General features: G+C 53.4%; 1 protein-coding gene across 9 annotated transcripts in view; it reads left to right on the top strand.

Annotated features, from left to right (window-relative positions):
- Positions 1-21,846, top strand: part of heph (polypyrimidine tract-binding protein 1 heph) — a 163,239-nt gene that overhangs the window by 87,734 nt on the left and 53,659 nt on the right. The window contains exon 1 of one of the 9 annotated variants that reach the window (XM_065453828.1): positions 5,730-7,196. The exons of the other annotated variants lie outside the window; for them this stretch is intronic. Coding sequence (XP_065309900.1) covers positions 7,194-7,196 — 3 coding nt within the window. The 5' untranslated portion in view covers positions 5,730-7,193. Of the gene's footprint in view, positions 1-5,729; positions 7,197-21,846 lie in introns of those variants that run through there. 9 annotated transcript variants of the gene reach the window in all.

The following is a 21,846-nucleotide window of genomic DNA, read 5'->3' as shown; positions in this document are numbered from 1 at the left end:
GGGTAAGGCTGTTTTTCTTTCAAGCACGCTTGAAAGCGAGGAAATGAAAGAAAGCGGAAAAGAGACCCTGTCCTCTTGTTTCGTAGTGCGCAAGCAGCCTGCTTGAAAGAGGCAACTTCGCGTACTCGGAAGTGCCGAAACGTCAGCCGTATGTACTGTGAATGGTGGACAGCGTAGTAAATCCCGACGCGTGTCGAAAACGTGTTAGTCCAATCTTGCCCGCTCCAGAAGTACGAAAAAAAAAAAAAACATTGAGGAAAGATAAATCTGCGTGGTGAACCGGGAACGCGCGGGAGTCCCAGAAGGTTGCCTCGTCCGGCTGTAAGGTAGGGGGGTGAGTAGTTCAGACTGCTTAAAATAAGTTCTGGAATATGTCCTTTTCTTTTTTCTTAAAAAAAAAAAAATCCTCGCTTGAATAAGGGAAAACGCGCGAATGAGGTTGGCAGACGACGGGGGTATAGACTCGCTTGGTGCCCGGGTTTTCATGCAGGAAACGAAACAACCGTGGCGTGTGGGTCGCTGACTTGAGGCTATTCGCGGCGCGTTTTTTTTTTTTTTTTTTTCCTCGGACCCCGGCACATGGATTGCCGCCGGCTTGTTTCGTCTTTCGAAAGGCAGTAAGATGGACAGATGAGAGAACTGCTCCGCGGTGGTGTTATGCGCCAGGCGCTCGGAGGGGAACTTTGGTGCTGTTGTCAACTCCGGCAGGAAGTATCCCGGTTGAGCCGGCGTTGGGGCGCATAGTACGCGGATTTCGTTTGACTCGGCGTCGTTACTTGTTGCTTTAAAACGGCTTTGTGACTTTGCCAATTAGTTTCGAAGCAAAATTTTGCGTTATAAGTGCACTTCGGTGACTATGCATGTGCGCAGTCATATATTCCCTTCAGTTGTTTAGAAAAAATAAAACGACGCAGTCCCAAGATCTTGTGCCACAGTGCGTCACACACAGAGCACGCAAAGCCAAAGAGGTTGTCGATGAAGTCCCGCTTGAAGATGCCCCTCACAGCCGTTGCTAAAGACAGACGTGTTCCGTGGCCTTGCGACGCTGGTGTGAAACGTCCGCAGCTTTTTGAAAGCTACCGGATTGAGTCGCACTCTGTGATCCGGACTTGTGATCCGGACTAAGGAGTCGGTCGACAACCCGCTGCCTCTGTCGCCGAGCTCGTTGGAACCTCTTCTTTAAACGTTTCCGCCGGCGACATTTATTCCACATTTATTTACGCATAAGTCCACATTTCTTTTACACATTTAGTCCACATTTATTCTACACACAAGCACGTGGACGTTTGAGTGAAAAGAGGCTGCGCACGCGAAACCCGCGTATGAAGAGGCTCCACGCAGAGGCGAAATACAGGTTGGTAGGCTAGCAGTGCTTTGGCACTAAAGCAAATTCGACGCGAGAAGGAGTTGAAGTTGAGCGATGTCCAAACGATGGCAGTGATCCCTGTGTTGTGACGTCTTTGGCTGAGGTTGTTACAAGCTGTAGTGGCCTTAGGGAAATGTGACTACTACCCCCATACATTCACATTGTAGTTGAACGATCGCGGTGCCGCAGTTCTCTCTGGTGATATTTTGCGAGAAACTGGTAGGTATGCCAAATTGCAGCCATCCGGACCATTCTTCGTTTGGAGGAGGGGGGGGGGGGCAGCTCGCTGATCTGTAACAACAAAAGCGGCAGGCCTGTCAGTTTCCACTGGTTTCTGTTGGGCGGACCCTATCGCGTCAGGACCGGCTTCTTGACGGCTCCTTTCGGCCCCGGAGGCGATCGCCGGTCGAGAAAAAGGGGTAATCTAAATTCCGAAAGCAGGATGTCTTGCCCCCCGTTGGAAGGAGGAGACCCCCTGCAATGTTATTCACTCGGCATTCCGCATTTTATTGCCTGATACCTTTTATCTGTTGCAGTAATTCGAGCCGATTGTTTGCTGCGCTTCTGTTGCGCGTTTTATGTGCTTTTGCGCGTGAGTGTACTTCGGCGTTTGGCGTCAGTATACTACGCTGCTGACAAGGAGCTGGCATTTCTTGCTACATCTCGAGGGCACAGTGAATGACCCTTATAAATCGCTTCTCCACATGGCTGGTTGCTTACCTTACTTTGTGTTCTCGGTGGGCTTTTTCCCTTCTCGACCTGGGCTTTTTCCCTTCTCGACCATTTAGCGTATGCATGTGTCTGTGCGTGATTATTGAAAATTAGGAGACAGTGCTACGTTTATGCACTTTGTGTTCTTGTGGTCGGTGCTCTTTCTGCCGCGCCACATACCTGCCACGTATTTGCACTTCCGCTTCGCTCGAACCAATACCATGCTTAGCTTCGATTGCCTGAAGAGAAAGTTGGGGCATGCAACACGACGTTACGCGGTGGCGGAGTTTGAATAAATCGAACGTCCGCTATATGTGGCATGCGGTATGTGCGGGGTATATTGCCACACCGTTCTATCACTAAAGCTGCTCATACACTGTCTCGCATTCTTTACAAAAGTTACTCCCCGGAATTGTGAGAGTGACAGCCCACAAACAAATGTTGTGAAACAAAACGTCGACAGCGCATGGCTTTTAGTTTAAGTCTTCTGGGACCTAAATATGTATTAAAATTGCGCCACGATATCGGAAAACTGAAGTACTTTTTTTCCGCCCGGCGCGGCTGTGCACTACCTCCGGGATCGGCCCTCGCAAGAGGCCGCGTTTCTACCAAGAAAGGTCGCCTTCGCGCATAGCCTTAGCCGCCAGCGTTTCCCGTTAAACGTTACGGCTACGTGGAGTGCAGCTGCCAGGAAGCGCGGGAAACAATAGGGGATCTTTGAATGCTATCGCGTTCCACTCCTACAGGCGAAGATTAAGCGTCCTCCTTTTTTTTTTACCGTACTAATTAGCTCGAATCTGTTGAGGTACTGAGTCGGGGATCATGCACAAGGGAACATCAGCATGTACAAGGGAACAGCATCAACGGCAGCATGTACAAGGGATCTAATGCCCTAACGGGCTCTTACGTTACTTGAATCATGTGAGCGTTATGCCTCAATTGACTCGTGTGCGCAAGGTACTCAAGTTCCAGTTGTGAGTACATCTCATGAAGGCATCGAGTGCAGATTCCAAGATGCGTGCGTCGTGCCAGTAGCATCTATTTTGAGAGACAAATTTTGAGAGAGAGAGAGAGAGAGAGAGAGAGAGAGAGAGCGTCTAGGAGCGGTAAGGCAGGGAGATCAACCAGACGAGCGTCTGGTTTGCTACCCTTCACTAGGGGTAAGGGAAAGGGGAATAGTAGGAGGGAGAGTGAATTGTCATATGACGGCACAGATGATCACGTATCTGACGTATTGCGGCATTTGGGTATCCGTAGTTGACGGCGCAGGCGCGAAACGGGCGATAAACCCGCCCTTAGGGCATGGCCAGTCGACTGTTTGGGCGCGACAGCGGTCGCATCGGTCATTATCTTCCGAGTGGAATAAATGGAATCGTTTGTGGACGTGATACCTGTGATTACAGAAAGCTGCTGAAGTTCCTGCGCTATGTGGAGTTGTACCCAAGTGTATAGTTCGCATTTTTTTGCTTGGCAATTAGCAGTCTTCGAAATGAACAAAAAAAAAAACGATATGAAGGATCGGTTACGTTCAGCAAAAGTCTAGATGCGCCCGCATAATCGCACTGTGCCGCAATTCTTCGAACTGATTCACCATTTGAACGTTCAGCTGGAAGTCGTACTTTCAGCGATTCCTTCCGACTCGGGAAGAACATCGGTACAGCAGAATTCTCACTGAATCTCGTTGCACTGATATTCCGTCGAAGTGACATTTGGCGCGAATGTAAGTGAACCTATTGTTTGTCGAAAGACAGGCTCAGGTCTGACGGCGTCGTTCAGTGATGCGAGCGATGTCGATTTTTTTTTTTTCTAGACGCACACCGAATGATCGATGAGCGCATTTTCCCTCGCACTCGGTCCTAGGCCAAAAGTGGCTAAGGCCGCTACTTCCGTGACGTTTTGCCCAACAGATCAAGTTCTTTAGCCATCCATCGGATCAACAGCTGTGAAATCTTTCTCTTAGCGACCCTTACAACCGTTCACAAGTCTTGACAGGCTAAAATTCTCAGAATTTGCGTCTTACGTTGTCTCGGACGTCGGCCAGACGCAAGGTCAGGTCCGCTTTCTTGTTTCGCACTGATTTTGCCGGAGTCTCCAGCGCCGAGATTGACAACACAGCGCCGCCAGGTTCGTTAGGCAGCTTTAGCTTGACAGCAGTATGTGACATCACACGTGGGGCGGTATGCCTGTTTGGCGTGCGTTACACGCAGCTACAGTGCATAAATAATGGTCGCTCGCCAAGATGCCGAGCGGTAGCGAAGGCTTTATGTGCAGTGACACACAAGGTGAAAAGTGGATAGTCGGGGCTAGCCGGTTGGTTTAGTCTGGTGTTACCAGAACAACCTTTCGAGAAGGTCGCGCGGAGGGAGTCTCCGAGGCCAATAGAAAAATACACCGAACAATGGGAAGAAGACGGCGCTCGAGGATGCGACGTGGGAACGCCTACCAGACGTGGCGAGAGGGAAAGGTGCGCGGGAAAGGGGGGCAAGAATCCATAGCCCCACTGGAATGGCCCGCGTAATTAGGGCTGCTCCGTAGGAACCTTGACGGGAGGGCAGGCGGTGGACTGTCCCTGTCATGCGCGCGCAACTGTACGCATCATCGTGACTCTGCGCTGATGGCAGGAAGAATGGTCGGCGTGCGCTTGTGGCGCTCTTCTCGAAGCGACGGAGCAGAGAGAGCGAGAGAGCGGACGCCGTCTTCCCTCTTTGGCGGCAACAAGTGCCATTGGAGAGGGACTGTGCGCCCCGCGAAACAGGCTTCCTCTTCTTCTCTCGTCTCGGCGGCCGCTCTCTTCGCATTCCTGGACCTGCTGCTTGTTTGGTTTCTTCTTCGCGAGCCAATGGCAGTGGCGCCGTGTGGAGCGGAACGGGACGGGTCTGCCGAGTCGAGGAAGAAAACACCGGCATTGCGAAGAAAAAAAAGAAAAAAAAAACAGACGGCAACGCCATTGCAGAGCCAGGCCGAGGGAGGGCGCATCGGTGCCGAGCGAAGCCGTCATTTCGCGGCAGCTTCAAGGTTGTGCGCGCTCCTCCGATCCATTGCGGGCGGCCCCTGAATGGCGGCGGAGATGGAGGAGAGGGGAGCCTCGCCGCCATGTAACGCTGCCAGAAAGGCGGCGGGGTCCCGCGCAACGATAACGACGCCAAGAAAAAGACTCGGGCCCTCGCCGGCACGAAGTAATCGAGGCTGGCGCGCGCGCGTTGCTCCGCGCCGGACGCCGCTGCTGCACCGTGCCGCTCCGTTGTTGCAGCGCGCGCGCGCCTTTTTCTTTGCTCTCTTTTTGTCTCACAGCGTGTGAGCGCGGGCGTACTTTGCGTCACGTGACGTGCGATGCGCTCTCGGCTCGTCCAATGGTGTGGTCCGACGGAGCGTGTTCCCGCGTGCGCTGCTCTTCCCGTGATGGAGAAAGCGTGACTCTCTTCGAGATGCGAGGAGAGAGAGAGAGAGAAGCGGTTCTGAGGAAAGGGCCGCGAGGCACCTGTCGTCGAGGCTAGTGGAGCGCCGTTTCTGAGCCTCCTTTTTCTTTTTGCTTCGTCTGCGCGGGACGCTCAGTCTGCGCTACGCGGCGCCCGCGTCGCCACCTACCCTCTACACCGGACGCGCTCGGCGCGCGCGCACACTTTCGTCTGCTCGGCTCCGTTCTTCCTGACGCGCGCCAGCCAAGCACTTTGCTGCTCTGGCCGCTCTTTTTTTTCCATCCCCCCTTCTGTCACACTTGTTTTTCCTACGCCACTTCACCCACCACTAAAGCAACGTCTCTCGGTCACAAACACTCCGTCACCTCGGAGCGCACTCCTGTTTTCATCCACCTCTTTTCTCTCCGGTCGGTCATCTTCACGCCTACGGCAGTGCCACTTAAAGGACAGTCGTCTCACGCGAGACACCCTGTGTGCTAACAACTTGGGCGTGAGCCCCCCTTCAGCGGTCTCGCTCGTTTTCCGGTCCAACAAGCTTCTTCAAGACATCGTTCCTGGTGCCTGACGTCAACCTGCCGTTTCGAAGAACGTCGACGTGCTTTTTTCTAAAGTCTATCGCCCAAGACAGGAACCGCACTTTTCATCTCCTTTTGAAGACTTCGGGACTTACCAACCGTTTGAAACGTACGAAGCTGCACTCAAGGCTCGGATTATCTACTTCTACTTGGCCTGTAACCCACCGACATACCTCGGAGCTCGCTTCCGACTCGTTCCGTCCATTTCGAGTCGGCGGTGCAACCCCATACTGCAATAAGTGATCCCGGTGTTGTTTTCTGGTGTTTGCGTGTGAATGCGTGTTTGTGTTTGTCGTCGTATTTATTGGCATTGCGAGTGAGAGAGAGACCGGTCACAAGCGTGCGTTCTACTTATCCAGCGTTGCCACAAGGTTTGTGCTCGCCAGTCGTCAACAGCGTGCTTCGAAGAGGAGATCCCGCCTGCCTCGAAGGCTTACAAGGGGAGAAATAGCGACGAAAGGGTCCCCACTGCGCGACCTTGAACGCTGCAGGTGTGCCGAGACACGGTGCTTGTCTTCTTTGTATGTGGAGCGCCTCCTCGAGTCCCGTATACCTCGACCCAGGTTCCCGCCGTCCCTCGCGGAGTTCAGCTGAAAACTTTTCGCCGGGAGAGAGAAGCGACTGCCGCTAGGAGCCTTTCCACCGTTGCTCGGGGCACACACTGTTCGCTTTTGTTGTGTTTCAGAGCGTGTTTACGGCTCCGAAATACCGGCGAGGCCGCAAAACCCTTCTCCTTGTATTTTTTACTGCCGTGTGTGGGAACTGCAGCAGACGACATCGAACAACCAACCTACCCGAGGAGCATTCGAACGGAGCAGACGACACCGAGCGGTGTGGGTGTTTTTTTGAGCCTTCTGGCAGCGCAGTGCGTTCGCGCTTTTTTTCTCGGAACGGCGGTTCGTTCCCGCGAGACGACCAACGACAGATAGAAATCGCGGTGTGCGTTTTTCTTTCTGTTCTTCTGGTGCGCGCGCGCGGGTGTGTGCGTGAGCGGTGCGACGCCGGCTTCTGCTTGGTGTGATACGTTCAGAGAGGAGGTGGAAGAAGCGAGGGGATTCCCTTTCTGCTCGCTGCGTTTTGACAGTCGACGCTTCTGCGAAGCGTGTGGAGAGAGAGAGTTACAAAATGGTGAGTTTGCCTCCTCTCGCTCACTGCTTGTTTTTTTTTAATTCCGCTTGTGTTGTCCCGTCTGGACAGTTTTGCAGTTTTGCTTGAGCGACCGCGTGTTGTTAACCGGCTTTGCATGTACGTTCTCTCTCATGTAACCCCCCCCCCCCCCGTTTTCTCCTCCACTGTCCGCCGCTTCCTTTGCTCTCTCACGCTTCTCTCTTCCAACGAGTCCCTTCCCCCTCTCCTCACTTCCGAAAGCCGGTCATTGTGCTGTCTGCTGAGAGACTATCCGGCACCGGCTTCCCTGGTCATGTTGCGGTTGTCGTTTCTCGCCACACCGGAACTTGCGAGACGTACCAGCAAGCACTGGAGAGTTGCTACCGTCTCGTGGTCCCCCGTTGTTGGGGCAGAATGTTACGCTTGGAACTTCACGTGTGATCGCTCTCGTTCGAACGCTGTCGCGACGTGCTTACCGGTTACTCCCCGAGTTCTTACACGACTTGTCGGCCGATAGCGACGGGTCTCCAATACTCCAGAAAGAAACGAAAGAAATGGAAAGATGGAGCCCTCTGCCGCGCGGGCCGATGTTGTCGCGGCATTCTTGTCGGCGATGCGCCGTTCGGGCGGCGTGCCGCGAAACACGCCGGCCGGTTCGCGATCGGCACCGCGTTTCGCCTGGATGCGATAAGAGGAGGAAGGAATGTCGCGCGGCCTCGCTGCCGAACCTCGCCACGGGTCATTTTAATCGCCGCGCACGCTCTCCCGGAGACCTTGCGTGTCGTGTCTTTTTGCAGTGGCGTCAAGAGAATGCCTACCGTGGTCCCGCTTCTGCGAGAGTTCGAGGTTGCCCATGGGGGAAAGCCGAGCTGTTACGTCGCGTAGTGGCGATTCGTCGCTTGGGAGCGCGGCATTTCGTGTGACCCCCGTTTGGTAGAGAAATCAACCTGGTACGACAAGGGCGGTGAAGAAGTTCGAACGTATTCCTGAGAAATATTTATGATTGCTTAGTCATCCTGGCATGTCTTGGTGAATTTTCGTTCGTCTAGCATATATATATGAACGAGACTCGACAAGGCTTTAATCGTGTGGCAGCCATTTACAGGCTTTTAGAATGTCTTCGTCAAGAGGGCGCTAGTCAATTGCTCATTGACGTCGCTCTGGCGACGGAACGTTTGCCCAACTGCTGACCCGCCATGAAGATACTCCAATGAGTGGTAGTTTTCATCATCTTTTTATTGCACACTAACGATGAAGAGTGGTTTCGAGTGGTCTGTGTGTAGAGTGCAAACCTATTTCGCTCGACGCGCATCGAAGTGCGTGCATAAGGTTTGCCCATCTCTTCGAAGCCGAAGGGCCCATCTCTCCGTTCGCCGAAGGGGCCACCTTCTGGCCGGAAACGCATCCTCCCGAATACGAGCCATAGTTCAGTTGTATTACTGTGCTGTGCGAGCGCTTATCGGCTAACCGGAGTCTTACCCCATGCGCGCGCGCGCCCCCGTCGAAGCGAGCTGCACATAACGATGCCCCTACGTCCGGTGGGATGCTTGGTCCGGCATCGCGGATCCGCGTGACTCATCAGCCTCCGACGGGAACCGCACAAAGAGAGGTGCGCGCTTCCGTTGAGGCGGCGTCAGTTAGCTGCATACGCTATCGGCCATCCGCGATTGCAGGCAGCTGCTCTTGTACACCCTGGCACGCGGAGGACTCGGCAAGCCCTCCCCCCATTCTACGGATCAGTCCGGGTTCCAGCTTTGTGTGTGTGTGTGAGAGAGAGAGAGATTTGAGAAAGCCTGGGAGGTCGTCCTGAACTACGTTCTGGTCTGCTACTCAGCGTTGTGGAAGGGGAAAATGGTAAGAAAAGGAACATGAGACAGCAAAGATCATATGAAAAAAAAAGGCACGAGTAAAAAATTAAGAAATAACCGGAAACACTTACTGCAATCGTATATCCAGTTACGTGTCTCACAAGAACCGAATATCGAAGCGAATAGCTCGGCTTGCTGCATCTGCCTTCGCTTACAAGGACGGCCCCGATCTAACGTCGCGGGCACGCTTTGAAGTTGGCTTTTTTGTGTCACTTGCCCGGCGGTTTCGCGCACTGCGAGTTGGTCCACTTTCGGTACGGAGATGGAGACGACAGCTAGCGAAGCAGGCAGCTCGAAGAAAGTGATCGGAGGTGCCAACAAGCGACGTGATGTAGAAGGCGATGCCACATATGGTGCGGGCATGCTCGCCTTCGGCTCTCGGGATGAGCAGAAAAAATGTCAAGCGAGCATCACGCCCGCCCTTAACACGGCGTCGCATGTTGATCGAAACGATCAACGTACCCTGATTTCTATTACAAATTGCTTATGGCGACTGTTGCCTGTACCATTGTCTCCGTCGTCTGCAATGACCACGGCCGAGGCTTAATTAACTATGTTCTCGTTCTCTGTTGCCGCTTGCTTTGTTGATCCGCCGTTGATCGGGTCCGGCCTGGCGTTGAGTCTGACACGTCGGGCCAGGCTGAGCCGCCTTTTGTCAGCATCGAGCCCGGGACACACGTATTCGCTTTGGCCACTTCAAAGGGGTCTTCGGGTGCTGGGCCCCACTCCAGACTCTTCGCCACCCTGTATTTAAAGAGAAAATAAACGAAAGCGGCGGCAAGCCCGCTCCTTCTTGAAGCAATAACGGGCCTGAACGCCAATCAAATATATATGAAAAAGCGGTGTGAAACGACTCAAAGCAGTAACTTAGGAGAAAGAGCCAATCGGAAAAATAAGTAACTGGCCCCAGGACCGTGTTACGCAGAAAAGGACTCGCTCACAACCCAATATCTTCGGAGAGATTTGTGCTATGGATCACGTATATTGGTAGAAGGATTGCTGTATTCTTGTTTTGTTACCCGATACTTCCACCTTTTGTTGCATTGAAGGGGATGGGAAGCGGGTTGCCACGGTCGGTGGATGTCCAGGTAACCAGTTAGAGGTGGCGCATGAATAAGACGCTTTTATTGTTGCAGCGGTTGTGAAGTTACCTGAACCGCTCGAAAGTCTCGGAAGGTATCCACTCTGGCACAAGCCTAGATCCAAGTAACTTGCCTGCCACCTTGGGTGTAAGTCTGAGTAGCATCGTTTCGCAAGTACACACTGTCGAAAAGACTATTATCTTACGAACATGCATCGAAGGGACGTTATTAGGAAGTCTTTACCCGTCTCCGATTACCGTGGCACTGTCCTCCGTCCGGCATGATGGATCAGGCAAAATGCGGACGATTATCGCTTTTGCAGCGATGTCGTTGGCCTCTCGGTGGTCGGCATTGTTGGCCTCTCGGTGGTCGGCATTTTTCGTGTCCTTCCGTGAGCAGAAATTGTCAGCAGTGGCTCATTCCCCTCGTAATTAAGACGCAACAGGCATTCAGCAAAGCGAAGCGAACAGTGGAATCACGTTCGCTCACGAATCACGAACAGTGGAACATTCATTGGAATCACGCATACAACGTAGAGAACGGCGTACGTTTCTATAACAAGCTCAAGTCAAGCATCTAGCATCATCAGCAACGGCTCATACCCCCGTAAGGTAGCTAAAACGCGATGGCTCATACCCCCATAAGGCAGAGGCTACAAGTGCTCAGCAAAGTGAAGCGAACAGTGCATACATTCATTGTAATCACGCATACACCGTACAGAACGGCGCACGTTTCTATAACGAACAAGCTCAAGTCAAGCATCTATCATCATCAGCAATGGCTCATGCCCCCGTAAGCCAGCAAAAGTGCGATGGCTCATACCCCCGTAAGGCAGAGGCTACAAGCGCTCAGCAAAGTGAAGCGAACCGTGCATACATTCATTGTAATCGCGCATACAACGTACAGAACAGCGTATGTTTCTATAAAGAACAAGCTTCAAAACAAGCATACAAGCATCCGAACCATCAATCAAGCATTGCATCCCTCCTCAGCAGTCGTAGCGGTGGTTTTGCAACAGCTTCGTTGGACATCCACTTCAGCAGGGCTGGGATGGGATGGCGAGTCAACCTTTTCTTTCCCGAATGGGCTGGTAGGGAAACGCATCGGTGCTAAGAGTTCCTTCGTACAAGTTAATTCCTTTTTACTTCAATGTTGCAACGTTTCCGTGTCAACACAGCACGGCGAAATTTTCACTGGTTGTGAGAGTAAGCGCGCCTGAGCGGGCACTTACTTCGTCGACAGAGCAACAGCGGTTCGCGCTGGGTGCGACATGGCTTCGCACTGTCGGTGATTTACGCGCGGTGCTTGACAGCTCGAGCGACGCGCGCTGATGTGTGTTCATCGCAGGTTGTGCAGCAGCTGTCGGAGAAGGCCGCTGGGGCCCGGTAACAATGCTGGCGTGCGTGGCAATACCGTTCCGAGACGAAAGGCCGATGCGCTTGCCGCTACTACCTTGGGGGGAGAAACGAAGAGGGAGCGAATTCGTAATAGGGGGAGGCCAGAGTGGCGCAGTTCTCATCACGTTGTGCAACTTCATGCTTACTGCGTCTCGCAAGTCGTCTGCAGCACTGTGCAGTCTGCAGGACTCCTTAGCCAATAGGAAGGGCCGAATGCCCCCTCGAGATGTGTTCATCCGCTGCGTCGTCTGCTCAGCGCCCGTGAAATTCGCGATGTGTACCGCGTGCTTGTGCAGAGGTCCTGAAGTGTCGCGTATCGCTGTGGCATCTCGTGTACCAAGCAGAAACAGAACTGCGTAATCCTACCGTTAATGAAGACAGTTACGCCCGGAACTGTACTATATTCCGCCTCCTTGAAGTGCGTTGCCCTTGAACTCCTCGTACCTTCGGCAGTGCCGCGAACGACTTGCGAGATAGATGGCACGGTTGGAAGCCGTGCAGTAGCAATCGAGGTACCGGCGCGCACGTGGTTTGTTCGAAGACCGCGGTATGCGACTTTGCGGGCGATCATATCGATCCTGGCCCGTCGAGTCACCATTTGGCCTCGCCATGGTGACAACTCCGTCTGCGCCTCGCGTCGAAAGTTGGCGCAGTCGGCTTTCGTATTTTTTTCCGCGCGGCTCTTTTCCCTTCTTTCGAAGCGGCAAAGTCGCGCGACCCTTCGTCGTCGTCCCGTCCCGCTGGCGTCGTCCGCCATCTTGGGACGCTTTCTTTCGCCCTCGCCGGTTTCCGAGAGTCGGCCCCGGGGGAGAGTGGTGGGGGAGGGGGTGGGCTGCTGCTCCTGCTGCCGCTGCAGCGGCGGCGGGTGTGTGGAGGCAGAATTTTTTTTTTTTCAAGTGCATCGCACCGGCGGCGTGTTCGTGGCGGTGAGAGGGGGAGGAAGACGGAGGGGTGGTGGCTGACGTTGAGTGGCCTTGGCCGAGGTTAAAGTGCTTTCCTGTCTGTGTCGAGCCAGCGCCGCCGGAGCGAGGCGCGGCCACGGACCGAGGCGCGCGCTGCGAGCAGCCAACCGGCACCTCGCACTCCGGGGCTTCTCTCCTCCTCCATCCTCTCTCTCCCCCCCAAGTTTTTCCCGCCCTGGATGGTTTTCCTTTCCTTGGAAGAGAAAGAGAGAGAGTGGGGTATGCGAGAAGATCGCCTTCGCCGAGTGAAGGTGAAGCGAACAGCAACCTGCCGCCGTTGCGCGTGGTTCTTCCCTCGCCCTCCCAGTCTGCGCGATCCTTCCCCCTCGCGTTCCTTTAATTGCGCCCCATTCTGCCGGCTATTCTTGTCCCTTTGGTCGTCGGCCGCGCTCTCTCGCCTCCACATTATTTTTATTTATTTTTTACCCCTACCTCGTCGGGCGTTCCATTCACGAGGCACGGCTGTCTCGGCGGTGTTACACTCGCCGAGACGCGATACGCCTTGCATTTCCCCTGCTAGGAAGGGGGAGTTGTTTTCTCGCGCACCTGCACGCTGCGACTCTGCGTGCCGTACTATCTGCGTGCCGTACCCGCCGTGGTTGCTCAGTGGCTATGGCGTTGGGCTGCTGAGCACGGGGTCGCGGGATCGAATCCCGGCCGCGGCGGCTGCATTTCGATGGGGGCGAAATGCGAAAACACCCGGGTACTTAGATTTGGGTGCACGTTAAAGAACCCCAGGAGGTCGAAATTCGCGGAGTCCTCCACTGCGGCGTGTCTCATAATCAGAAAGTGGTTTTGGCACGTAAAACCCCACATTTTAATTTTTTTTTTAATATGCGGGCCGTGAGGTCCGGGCCCCGGGAACTGCGAAATTCAAGGTGAAGGATCTGGCCGGAGCTCGGCGTCGTGATGCCAACTCCCGGCCACCCACGGGAAATGAGTCGCAGAAGTACTCCGTGGCGGGGATGTATAATGATGCTGAAGGAGAGACTTTCTGTCGCGCTTAGTAACGAGCTGCAACGCGAAAGCGCGTTGTAGCTCACACTGAGCGCGATAGTATGCAGTGCGCTAACGGCAAGACGATTGAACGAATCTCTTACCTTCCCCTATGCTTCCTCTGGCGTCGTTGGTTGTCCATTCGTATCGTTTCGACTTAACTGCCCGTATTGTAGAACGTTCCTCGCACCTCAACACTCCACCTCGACTGCACAAAGTGGACGGCTTCGCCACCCTGCAACTTGTAGCGGTAACTGCGCTTCGGTGATATTCCCAGACAATTCTTTGTAAGTGTGGTGTCTTTTACAGTCCGGGTGCGACGCTGTACTCAATTCAGGAGAGTTGGAAAAAGACCTTCGAGTCGAGGATGGTCTGAGAATAACGAGAGTAAGAAGGGCTGAGGAAAGATGGATGCGTTACTTGGTCGGACGCGTTGTTGACGTCGTCCGTCCGTCTGTCGGTCGCAGGAAAAATGTACGTCCAGGATGACGTCGGCTTGCTCAGTCAAAGCGCTTGGAGCGTTTCTGAACAAGCTTTGCAGAGCAGTTGTAAAGCTTCACGCATTTCGTGCCCCAGCCGCCTGTGCGAGAAGCGACACATTGAAAAGCTGTAGTGAGACGTGGTCACGCGTGGGCTGGGTTTGCTCTTTCGTATCTCACGCGCCACGCCGCCTGAGAGAGAGAGACGGCGACAGCCACGTCCGTCATTGATCATGCTATGTTGTGCTTCGATGTGTATACAAATCTAGTGGCGAGATGTTCGGGTGACGTTGCGCTTGGAAGTGTATGTAAGAAAGAACATAAAACAAAAGGGGGGGAGAGGAGGGAGGGGGACGTTTTCTTCGGTCACCGGAGTTCGTTCACGGCGTTCGGACTTCATCCTAGGAAGCACGCCTGGCGCGCACTACACGGCGGCCTGTCACGACAACGTGCCCACTCTTGAGCTTGTTCGGGACGGAACTGGTGGGATAGTTGGTTAAACACGTCCGTTGGATCACAGCGCACAATAAATCGGACAGGGACTGGCGTAGTTTGGTGGTGTCTTTACTCTTGTCAGTCTCTGTCGATTTATTGTGCGCCGTGATCCGATGGACACTCTTGAGCGTCATGTTTCTTGCGAAGCATTCTGTGACGTAGCAGCTTACGTTGTAAGATTTGGAATCGGGCTTGTAGGACGATCGGAGGAACTTGGGGCGACAGGACTAGGCAAACAGGGTTTATTTACAGTATTTTTAAACATGGGATACATTTACAGTCTAGCGTGACTCCCAAATGGAGCCCGCAAGACGGGAGCGTACAGCAAACCGAGCACACAGCTCACGATTACATTGACGAGCACAGAGCACGACGACGAGCACACCTAGCAGCCGCCAAACAGCAGTTTCTAAACACTTCGTGTTCCCTAGATCCCTAGGTGAGGCAAAACGTCCGACGGCATCGTAAACGAGCCGCCTCTCTGCGGGACGGCTTACACACACACACACGTACGCACAGTTTTCGCTGCCGATTAGCAGCGTCAAACGTCAACGCAGTCGACCCGCCGCTTGCCCATTATCTTGAGTCTGGTTCCCCGAGCTGACCAGGCACCGTGGCCACCGGTTGTCCCTTGTCCGGCGCCTCGGACATTCCAGAGTGGACCTCGCACAGTGGCCTCCGCGCCTGTCCACTGTCTGGCGTCTTCAAAGGCCCGTGAGTAGGCACCGCAAGGCATCTCCTTCCAGGAAACCCCCCTGCTTCAGTCGAACCGTGAAGGCGCTGCCGATTTCACTGACAATAGTTGACCGCTATTGTGTCCAAAGCGCTCGTGTGTCCCCCTTCACTGTGTCTTTGTCAATTGTGCGCACAAAAATATTGTACTATGAATAGTTGACCCGCCGATCACGTTTACTCATAGCGGCGCCGAGGGGTTGTTGACGCGTCACCTCGGGGTCCCTACGAAACGAGTCACCGCGGCGGTTGTTGAAGGCTTCCATGGTATCTTCGGGGAAGCTCGCCACGCTCGGAGTTGCAGCTGGCTGCGAAAACTTGCATGTTGCCACCTCGGCAGGCCATTCCGAACAACGTCTTGCCCCAGAAGCTGGACATCTCGGCGCCCGTTGCGAAGATTCCTTGTCCGCGCTTGGTTTTTACGCTTTTCTTTGTTTCTTTTTACCCCAGTATGTACACAGCATTTTTAGGAGCACATGGAACAGTTCTCAAAAGTTGCTTGCATTTGAATACACCTCTTGGGCCCGCCGCCGCCACCCTGATATGCAGGTCGTTGCCGCGTTTTAGATGAGCGGCCATTCCAAACCGCCGTAAGATGTTGCTGGTAGTTATTGAAGCAGGTGCTGACTTGAGGGACAAGCCGGATCGAGTTTTTAGCCAGGCCTGCTATACATTTGTTTTCACTTCTATCTCCGTTTTCCTTATTTACACGTTTCAATTTCAACATAATTATATGCCTTCCTTGCATTCGTTGTTCTTTTACGAGGTATCTGCCATCATGGAGAACCTGGAATCTTCAAGAAATTCGTAATTTGTGGAAAATTCGGGGACATAATGGAATTCCTAAAGCGGCCAGCAGGAAACGACTTTTTTTTCAGCCGAAGCCGCGTAATCGGCAAATGATGGCGTCTTTCTTTTGTTGGTTTTGCGAGTGTGAGCCCGGCCGACCTAGGTGGGTGGAATGTGGTGAGACTGATGATTCAGTTTAAAAAATAATCTGATGGTGCGTCACACCCGAACGACGAACACGAGGAGCTCTGGCGCTAATCTCCGCGGAACTGTGGCCACCGGTCCACTCAGTGTCCGACGAACGCCGCCGCACAGAGACAGTTCACGGCTTCCCCCCGAAGCCATTCACGCGTGTTGGAACTCACTTTCTGTTAGCGGCCAGGCTGGCCGCTTCCATCAGGCGGGGACGTAGTGTAAGCGCGCTCCTTCTTATGTTCGTGCTTTTCGTTATGTATAATTGTGATCATTGACCTCTCTTGGGCGTCTGACCTACAAATGCAACTAAGTTTTGCTTGCGCCTGAACCCCCTCTATAGAAGACCGTCAGGGAATTTTCATAAACACCCGCAAAAACCCGACAAAAAAAAAAGACATCGCAACTTTATAATGACCAAGGCAGAAAGCTGGGCTAGTTGGTGTGTCATCATTATTTAAAAAAAAACTAGCGCAAAATAACGCTGGTAGATTCATTAGCGGGGAGGGGGGGGGGGGGGGCATTTGGCCAAGCATTGTAAGCGGTGCGGGTGCGTGCCTGCGTTTGATACCACGTGTGTGCTTGGTAGGGGAGGCACGAGGTGGGGGCGCGAGATTTGTGAGGCATATCGCATTGACAGGGAAGGTGATAACTGTGTCAGCACGGCATCGCTTGCCTTGTCCAAAAAAGAAAAAAAAATGTGCTTACAGAACAGTTTGCCAAATTTTGATTAGAATGTGCTTGTACTGTTTTAGCCCTGTGTGCGCATGCACCACCGAAATGTATATATGTACCTTCGCTCGCAGTAAAACCCTCAGTTGATGTTTAGCGCTCGTCCTGTCGTCTTCTCTGTCTGTGTACTGTTATTTTGCGCTAGTTTTTTTTTTATATTGATAATGACGGCGTACACGCTGTGTTAGCTTCGTACGGTTTCAACGAGAAAGTCGGGTCTTGCTCAGTTTCCCGGTGAGAAATGTGGCACGCACAGTGATTACACAAACGACGCGTGCATGCATAACACGCGAGGTCGGTAACCTAACGCAGCAGCAAGTAGCCAAAAACGGGGGGATCTTCTCGCGCGTGCGAAACCGGAAACACCCGTTCTCGCTGCCGTTGCCCGACGGCTGCTTAGCTTCAAGAAAAAATTTACGGCACTGCCGGTGGTGGTGTAGGATAGCGCGCGCATTCGGCGAACAGGGAAAAAAAGAGTTCCTGCTCGCGGGCCGGTCACCCGCCGCAGGTAGCTTGGTGGCTACGGCCGTTTTGCGCGGCTGAGCTCGAGAGGTCGAGGGTTACACCGCGGCCGCGTTTCAATGGGGACCCAAATGCAAAGACGCCCGAGCGCTTAGATGTAGCTACACGTTAGAACATTCCCTACCCCCAACCGGTGGTCAAAATCCATCCGGAGCTCCACTCGCTACAACGTGCCCCCGTAACCGGATCGTTGTTCTGAAGCGTGAAACCCAAAATGGATGGATGGATGGATGGATGGATGGATGGATGGATGGATGGATGGATGGATGGATGGATGGATGGAAGGATGGATGGATGGATGTGTAGTTGGATGGATGGATGGATGTGTAGATGGATGGATGTGTAGATGGATGGATGTGTAGATGGATGGATGGATGGATGGATGTGTAGATGGATGGATGTATGGATGGATGTGTAGATGGATGGATGGATGTGTAGATGTGTATAGTGCAACTGACGGTGGAATTGTCCGGACCACTGTCACTTGCACTTCGCTCATCGAAGAGGCAGGACGTGTGTCGAGTGAGCTTCTGAACAAAACTTTCCAATGTGGCGAAGGCGCTTTAAATCACGGACCCGGGGGCTTCAAGAACAGCCACTGCAGCGTGGCCACGTGGTGTCGTCAACGGCGTCCGGACCGACCGACTCGGAGACACGGTTTCTCCTCCGCTCCGCGCACTTCCCACTCTCCCGACGCCTGCGGCGGGTTACGTGGGGTGCAAAGGGGGGAGGGAGGGAGGTTTTGCTCGAGGTTTCGCCGCGCACGGCGGGACGGGGGAGGCGAAAGGTTGCGCTCGGGTCCTCTCGCCCTCCCGGCCGTTATGTGGGTCGCCCAGCCGAACACCCCGAGGAATGCGACGCTTTTTGCTGCCTACGATTTCTGCCCGCCTTTCTGAGCGCGTTATCTCTCTGTCACGCTTGCGGGTCGACGTTACTGAGGTGCTTGTGCTTAGCTTTTAACCCCTTCTGCAGTGTTCTTTTTTTTATTATTTGAGCATCTGGGCCTGCGGCGTAGGGGGCGATGTTTAAATGAAAGCGTGGAGGTCGTCCTCATGTGAGCATTGCAGTAGTGACTTGCAACCTCGACGAGCCAACGTGTGTCGCCGTTTGTCGGGTAATCTTTTAGCTTGGCAGCTCTTGAGAATCCTTTCCCTCGTAGCCCTCGTTCCTGGGTGGAGCCCAGAACAGGTGACGGATGCCCTTTCTCTCGGTTACAGGCCCAGCTTTAATAGGCTTTCGCCTCGTTTGTATTGTGCATTAGAAAGGAAGCGTTGCGTCTCAACACCACAGAAGCGTTGATTGGACGTTTACCACGAGGCAAACACCCGCCCATCCGTCAGCGCCTATCCAGACGTCAACGTAGCGTGGACACCGACTCTTAACAGCTCCCAAAAAAGGCCACAAGCCCACCATTACCTGGCAGCCTGAGCTAAAAATGAAAGGGGGGCCCCATCTAATGCTACCAAACAATGACGGCGATCTGGGATTCAGTTAATTAGACGTTTGCCACGAGGCAAACCACCACTCATCCATCAGCGCCTGTCCTGAGGTTAACGCAGCGTGGACACCGACACTAGACGGGTCCACAAAAGGCCATCAACCCCGCCATTGCCTGACAGCCTGAACTGAGGATGAAAGTGAGACCCCCATCCAGTGCTACCCCCTACCGCATATTCCACAACATCTGGCTTCGAGGCGGTGTTACTGCTGCGTTTCGAGCGTGGGCGTGGTATCGCCACGGATTCGATGATTATGATTTGCTGCGGGACAGTCATGGCATTTCCTAGTCCACTCACCTAGGGAAGGCGACGGTAATAAAAGCGGAGACTTTTCGAACAGTTGGGGAGAGAGGGTCCTGGCGTGAACTAGGACGGTTAACCTGCTCCTGCATGGAGTGGGCTTCCGTAGCTGCAGCCGTGTGACTAAGCCAATGAACCCTTTTTCCTTCATTCTTACAACCTGACGTAGCAGTCGATGGGCTTCGCAGACTCCTTGCCCTAACGCCACCCTAAGCTGCAACAGAAGACTTTTTTACAAAGCACCTACACCCGTGAGCAGAGGTGTACGGACCAAAGGATCGCCGACAGATAGATAGATAGAATAAACTTTATTGTCCAACGGAAAAAGGTGATCTATCCACCCCCCGACGCACAGGTCAGGGGGCGAGTGCCGCCGCCTCAGATGCAGGCTGGGAGGTCTTGGGTCCCAGCAGCCTCTTCGGCCAGTTGGACGAGCCGGAGCTGGAGCTCAGGGTCCGAGCTGCGCAGCAGGGTCTCCCAGGTGTCTCTACTATCTATTTTGTGCGTTCCCCCGGGAGAGTACGGACATTCCCATATTATGTGGTCGAGGGTCCCTCTCGCCCCACAAAGATTACATTTATCGCTCCTGGCCTCGGGGAACATGTGGTTCGCCATAACCGGGTGCAGATATGTATAAGTTTGTAGTCGTCTCCACGCGACTGCTTGTCTGTTGTTTAATTTTGGGTCTGGCGGGGATACCAGTCTACGAGCCAATCTATAATGCTGCGTGATCTCCCCATATTTTAGCATGCGCTCTCCGCTCCCTCGGTCATCGAGGGGCCCCGTAGCGGCTCGGCGGTAGAGATCTCGAGCCAGCTTGTGGGCCGCCTCGTTGCCGGGGACGGCTTCATGCGCCGGAGTCCAAATTATTTGAATTTTTCTATCTAGCTTTCTCTGGCCTAGGATTCTGGCCGCTAAGGGCGAGATCCTTCCCTTGCTAAAATTTTGTATGGCAGTTTTGCTGTCACTGATCACAAATTTCACGTCCGTTCCAGCGCAAGCTAATGCGATCGCAACTTCCTCGGCAACTTCTATGTTGCGCCCGCGCAGAGTGACAGCAGTCACGGGAATACCCCGGCCGCTGACGGCCGTTGCCACCGTAAAACTGCCGCTACCTCCCGCCGCGTCTACATAGGCCACCTCATGCTCCGAGATATTACCTCAAATATTAAATATATATCAAATATATTAGATATATGTCAAATATATTAGATATTACCTCTCAAATTGAGAGACTTAGCACCACGAAAACAGGAAGAGCCATATTGGCCAAAGTTGGAATAAACCCGGACAGAGGCCCCACCCAAAAGGTGGAAGTAGATAGGGAAATTAGAAAAATCTGATTATCCCCCCTCTGCCAAAAAAACATGCACCCGGAACATAACAAAGACAGGAGGCATAAACGAGCCGAAGGATCGCCGAAAAAAAACCTGAATTGCTTCGTAATTAACACGCATAAACTGAACTTGGTCGATGCACTGGAAAGTTCTCAATGCCAAGCTTGGACTGCAATCCTAAATTCAATTTTAAATTAACGTGCAGAGCGTAAAGCCAACCCCTGGTCCGTACACTTTCGTGTGCGTCTGACGCTTTACAGCCTGGGGAGCATGTCCCGTTCTGCTAGTTGGTGAAACAAATATTACGATACGGATCTCGAATTGACACGCATAGCCGTACGTACCGGCTAAGGTGCAAAACTTGTGCACAGCCGATGCAAAGGGGAAAGCCTCGTCGTCGATCAGCCGCCTGTTCTGCTGCGTGCGCAGCGAGTTGCGCCTCTCTTCTAATTTATTTATTTTCGTACGCTCAACCACCCGAAGTCTTTTTTTTATTTTTTTTTGAGTGCCAAGTACAAACATGAGTGTCGGATGCGGTTGTTTGGAATTCTCGGAGTTACGAGGTGGCAGTGGTTGCGTACTAACGGGTAGTACGCAACCACTGCCAGGGTAGCGAGGGTAGCGTACCGTACTGCTGCCGAGTAGCGACGCCTGTTTATCGAAGCTCGACCGACGTTACTATTGGGTAGCGTGGCGTTGTCGGCGGGCTGCAGGCATCCGGTAGTCCATGGCGACCAGGCAAGGGCGAGACGATTTCTAGTGCGAAACTTGCACGGTTTATTCAAAGGTTGGTAAAAGAGCCTGAGAATGAAGTGATCAAAAGGTACATTTAGATTTTAGAGAGCCCTTAAATAGGCTCTCTAAAATCGTGGGAGGGATCTTGCTCCCGTCGACGTCACGTGACAGGCACAGTCTGGTTTGTCGATGGGCGTCCCGTCCCGCCTCCGTAGATACCAAGCCGCAGGTCCGCGATTGTGGACGCTTATCCTTCTCTTTTGCTCGTTGCTGATTCGCGGACGTTCTCCTGTAGAGTTTGACAGTTCGAGGAAAGGCGCGTAAAGTCGCGCACACACGCCATAGGGGCCTGTAAACACTGCGGGGCTTCCGCCAGACCGGCATGCACTCCAGACAGCCATGGCGAATTAGGAAGTCACACTTCGTTTCCCTGAGGCATGGTGGTCGAGAATCCATGTTGCGCGGGGTGCTAGACGTCAACCGTAAAATGGTGGAGGCAGGGGCACAGTGTGAACCACTGTTTCGCCATTACCGCCATTGGTGCCACTGCGGAC

This window comes from Dermacentor albipictus, chromosome 9, assembly GCF_038994185.2.
Source record: "Dermacentor albipictus isolate Rhodes 1998 colony chromosome 9, USDA_Dalb.pri_finalv2, whole genome shotgun sequence".
Classification (NCBI taxonomy): Eukaryota; Metazoa; Arthropoda; class Arachnida; order Ixodida; family Ixodidae; genus Dermacentor; species Dermacentor albipictus.
The sequence above is the reverse complement of the archived record's forward strand: the minus strand, read 5'-3'. Positions and strand labels throughout refer to the sequence as shown.